A 5,161-nucleotide genomic window follows, 5' to 3' on the forward strand; every position below is an offset into this window, starting at 1 on the left:
TTGCCATTTTAAAGTGCAAGCAGGCACACACACATCCCCAGAAGGGGCACAAAAAGGGGCAAATACGGCCCTAAAAGAGCGAAAACAGCAAAAATGGTGTCTAGCCTTTGCAAGTGCAGTACCAGGAGCCTTTTATGCCTATGGAGAGTTGAGAGTTTAAGAAAGTAGATTGGGAGAATGACTGTGGAATTGGGTAGATTTTTGGTTTTTTTTCAGGCGTTTCTAGAGGTTTAATGGGTGTTTACAGGCTTTTTCAATGGTGCCCCAATATACATTTCACTTAAATATGTGGTGCCTTGGAACGTAACCTCCGTGTAAATGGGAGTTTCCTGTAGCGAAGATTTTACTGTTTCACTTTGTGAAAAGAACAGTTCAGACAATTAAACATTCAAAAGCTGTATTTCAAAATACCTTCCAATAAATAAGTCTTACCTTCCAAACAAACAAGAGTTTCTAGTCAGCGGAAAATGAGTTCCATCACTCCCATTCTTTTTAATGACAACAATTTTCCCAAAAAGTGGCATTTTTTCATCTGTAATTCCTACCTGTAAGGATTGAATATTGAGAACTCAATAAAACTTTACCTAATTACAATATATGATGAGCACCTTTCTAGTCAGACAATAAACCAAGAGAATTACAATTTTCTTACACTTTCCTTAAACCCAGATTATCATGAAACTGTATGTAAAAGCCCTTTATCAGATCTATAGCTACAACATATAATGCAAATTACATAATACAGGAGACACATACAAGTGTACTATTTGTACACGTATACTGTTTTGCTGCTCATTAACACTAGCTCCTAAAAAATTTTCAACTAATTTCTCAGTAACATGATCGAAGTCATAGGTGTACAAGTAATTTGAACAAGACATCTTTAAAATTAATGAATTATGGCATTAGCTTTCATGGAATACAGTGCACTTCATCAGATGCACAGAGTGAGATCCTCAACTGTCAAAATATTGCACACATGGGTGCTGTTGGGGTGGATGGGTATAATGTAACCAGAAAGGCCAGAGAGAATGCAGGGAAAATAGAGACAGTGAAAATTACATAAATAACAATGATAGTTCACAGAATCAGTTGTTAATAATAGACATCCTGACATTTGTATACCAATTAACTTGAATGTTTTGTTAACATTTCATTTAGTACTACAATATGTTTACATAGAGCTGCCCTTGAAGCCAGTTCAGAAGTTCCAATTGGTGCAAAAATGCTCCCACCTCGCTATTCAGTAGCAAAAAAGATACAATATTGTGACAGCACTCTTGAAACAGTTTTGCTGGTTACTTGTTTGCCAGCATGGCCTGGATACTTATAAAAGAGCACCTTTCCCCATTATATTCCAGCCTGTGCTTTGAGATCTGATAGAAAGGTCCTTCTTATAGCTGTATTTAAAACCAAGACTCAAACAACAAGACCTTAAGAAGAGCCTGCTGGATCAGGCCTTTAGGCCTATTGACAACCTAATCTAGCATCCTGTTCTCACAGTGGCTACCCAGATGCCTGTGGGAAACCCACAAACGGGACCTGAGAACAACAGAACCATCCCATTCTGTGGTTTCCAGCATCCTGCTTCTGGAAGGGACTCATGTTATGGTTCCCCGATTACAGAATTGCCTACCACTAGAAATACGTTGGTCCTCTTTGCTGGTGTCTTTATGTCATTTACTCTGCTTGGCCTTTGGAGGTCAACTGCTCCTACTGTTGCTGAGTTATAAGATGTGTCATTGCTAGTTTAATGATGGATGTTCTACTGTTTTTATTATGAATTGTATACAGTGCTAAAAATTAACCAGGCACTAGGCATCTCCACCATCTGGAGGTGCATGTCTGGGGATCATTGGATCTAGACTATTTTCATACATTAACACTCCATCCTGTAGAATTCCATTGGTTATATTTTATCTAAACAATCGGGAATGAATTTCTGGAAACTAAATGCTTGTCAGACTGCAGCCTGAGCAGGAGCAGTTACCATTAAGAAAAAGAGGTTGGAGGGGGCCACTAGGTGGCGCATCGGAAGATGGCTGACAATAACATCTCTCCGACCCACATGAGGTAATTTGGAGGCTATGATGGGGGTAATTAGCCTCCTTAACCCCCCCCAGGATTATGGGGGGGACGGCCCTTGCCTGCTGTGCCCTATACCACCCCCGAATTTGTGGGGGTAGGGGCACTAGGCACAAAGCCCTCCTGTGGGATTTTCGGCACTCCTCGACACCGTCCCCGATTTGCGCCGCTGGTTGCAATGATCTTTAAAAGAAATAATTTGGACATGATTAATTGCACATACATCAAGGAAAAAGGGGAGTAAATACTGCTGACAGAAGAGATCTCTGATAACAAGACAACAATAAAATACGAGAAGAACGTCAAGATACGGTAATGACTGAGGGGGGAGGGGGGAAAAAACCTGCCTCTACCTTTTTATGTGACTTAACGATGGAAAAAGTGATGTTATCTACGAAGGAGATATATGGAAACCATCTGGACTTAGTGGAGGAACGGGAAATCCACACAGGATTATTACACTTGCTATCGGCTTAAGGAGACTAACAGAAGAGATCGTAAAGGAAAAAAAGAAATTATACGAACAAGATATGATGTGGCAACACCAAGATAAGACTGGATAGAATTATGAACTTTGTTTGGACTGATTGGGACTGATTTGGACATTAACACAGTAATAAGAAGATGATCTGAATTCCCCTTTGGATCTTGAAGTATGGGTTCCCCCAACAAAATTTAAAAATTTGGCTTTGTAATTCGGAATTTATATGATGTGATTTAATTTGATGTGATTGGCCAGTTAATAAAAATTATTTTTAAAAAAAAAGAAAAGAAAAAGAGGTTGGAATATGCCAATATACATGTGGACTTTTCTTCTTCAAGTTCTCAAAGCTCAAGGTTGTCATCTGAACTATCCAGATGTTTAACTGATAATCACAGCCCATTGTTTGAAAAATAAGACTTTGAGCTGTCTTGCCAAAAAACGATATCTGAGTTTCTAACACTGATTGTATACCATCTTAGGAACTTCATTTAAATTAATAAATAAATAAAAATATTTGCCTTACTTTAGCCCACAAGTGAAAAAAAGAAACTCTTGATATATAGTTTCACATTGCAAGTCTGAATAAAGTGTCCTTATTACAGGATAGCCAGTTTATTATCATTTACAATGTCCTGGGAGACTGGAATTGCCCCCCAACAGTTTTTAATATTGTAATTTCTGATGAGACTAAAATTATTTTTTTGCATAGCAACTGGCCTATTTGTAGTATGTATGCAATAATCCACTAACAATGCTCTTAATCATTCTACATAGAAAGTTGTTCTAGTCCTCTTAATCAATTCCAATAATTTGTCAGAGAAAGTCTGTCATGTACATGAGCAGTTTAACTTGAATCCATAGGACACTGAAACCACATGTCTCCTCCTCATGTGAATCACTAACTGATTTCCAGGTACTGTACTATACAGATATATAAATGCATCTATTTTACTGTCTACCCCATACAGTACTGACAAAGCAATAACGTTTACAATCTGTATACACAGTAGAGGAGCTGTACAAATCAGCAACTACACTTTCACACAAACAGTTGTACTTACAGCCTGTTATTGTGTTCATGGTTATATGTGAACAAGCCTACAGGCATTATGTATACATATTTGAATATTGCAGTTGCTGCTGCTTTTTGTGAAACAGCTTCATCTGCATACACAACTGGAAGAATAGTCTGACTTTGCAACTATTTTGTTCCATGTTTCCACCTTATGTGATTGGTTTACTAACAAGTACATTTCCTTCAGAAACATTTTCGTTTAAAAAAACAACAACCCAGAAACTTTAGGATGGTAACTGTAGATACATTAATGTGTGGTATGGATACTGACATAGTTACAATATTTTTATACAATACCACAGCAAAGAGGCAGGTGGCACCTTTTTAAAAGTAGAAATACCATGTTCTGTAGAAAGCTCATTTAATTTAAAATGGTCTCGACAGAATTACATGAAGCAAAAAAGTTTCAGCAGAATAAGCAACAAAGAAAGACATTGAAAAGTCAGGTTGGGATTGCCAACTCAGTTATGCAATTGTTCCCAAAAGATACAACCAAACAAGGTAAATCAGATGTCGCCAACGAAGTGCCCCCTCCCCAAACTGTTCTACTGTACTACAACTCCCATCATGTCAGACTATGCTGGCTGAGGCTGATGGGAGTTGTAGTCCGGCTACGAATATTTATTCTGTACAAAGCCACCCTGCAGCATTTTGCTGGAACCCGATTTTCCATAAGCGAGATACTCTGTGGATGCAGCGCGCTCCGGAAAGGCGAGAAAGGCGCGCATTTCAAACACACCTCGCGACCAGTCTTGTGGAGATGCCCCCGTTCCTCACAAAACAGTGGTCTAATACGAGGGGAAACCACCTATTCGCAGCTCTCGCCACTAAGTTAGCCAGGCCTGTGCTGTGAACAGTGCCGGATTGACGTATAAGCTAAACAAGCTATGGTTTAGGGTCCCACTCTCTTGGGCCCCCCCCCAAAAAAAAATTAAAGGGAAAAAACCTGGATGTACATTTCCAGAATATAAGATAAAAAAAACAAATAAAATACAACCTATATACAGCAACAGTGGCAAACGGCTTTAGATACCTATTAGGTCCATAAATTACCATGTAGCATATATTCCAACACAAAAAAAAACAGCGGCAATTTGTTGTTGACAAAGGACAGCTGGACATATAAAGGGCCCCATTATTGTCAGTAGCTTAAGGCCTCATCAAACCTAAATCCGGCCCTGGCTGTGAAGGCTCAGTCTAAGGGGAAACGAATACCTGCCAAATTCCCCTCAATGACACCCTCATTTCCCCCAACGTTTCTCTCTCTCCTACGCACAACACAGAGGCGGACGTGTTGTTTTTTAAAAAAGAGGCCGTTGGACCAACTCACTGGCTTTGCTGGCGCAACCGCTCGCCCCCAAGAGAACGGCCCCCAAGCAAGCCTTAGCACCGCCGGCCGTCGGGTGGTCTTTCCCCCATTGCCAACTTCTCTTTCTCCCCCCCGCGCCCGCAATAAGCGTCTGGGTCGCGTGCGCTCCCCCCCCCCCAGGTCCCCACAAGGGCTGAACGTCCCTTAC

The 5,161-nt window shown here is 40.2% G+C and overlaps 1 protein-coding gene across 20 annotated transcripts in view; it reads right to left on the reverse strand.

Moving 5' to 3' along the window:
* Positions 1–5,161, reverse strand: part of MKI67 (marker of proliferation Ki-67) — a 35,373-nt gene that overhangs the window by 30,093 nt on the left and 119 nt on the right. For 19 of the 20 annotated variants that reach the window (XM_079977113.1, XM_079977108.1, XM_079977104.1 and 16 more), the window contains exon 2: positions 433–545. In XM_079977113.1, coding sequence (XP_079833239.1) covers positions 433–524 — 92 coding nt within the window. In that variant the 5' untranslated portion in view covers positions 525–545. Of the gene's footprint in view, positions 1–432; positions 546–4,974; positions 4,996–5,161 lie in introns of those variants that run through there. The other variant, XM_079977112.1, reaches the window with a different exon arrangement.

This window comes from Podarcis cretensis, assembly GCF_951804945.1.
Source record: "Podarcis cretensis genome assembly, chromosome: 5".
In the NCBI taxonomy this organism is placed as follows: domain Eukaryota; kingdom Metazoa; phylum Chordata; class Lepidosauria; order Squamata; family Lacertidae; genus Podarcis; species Podarcis cretensis.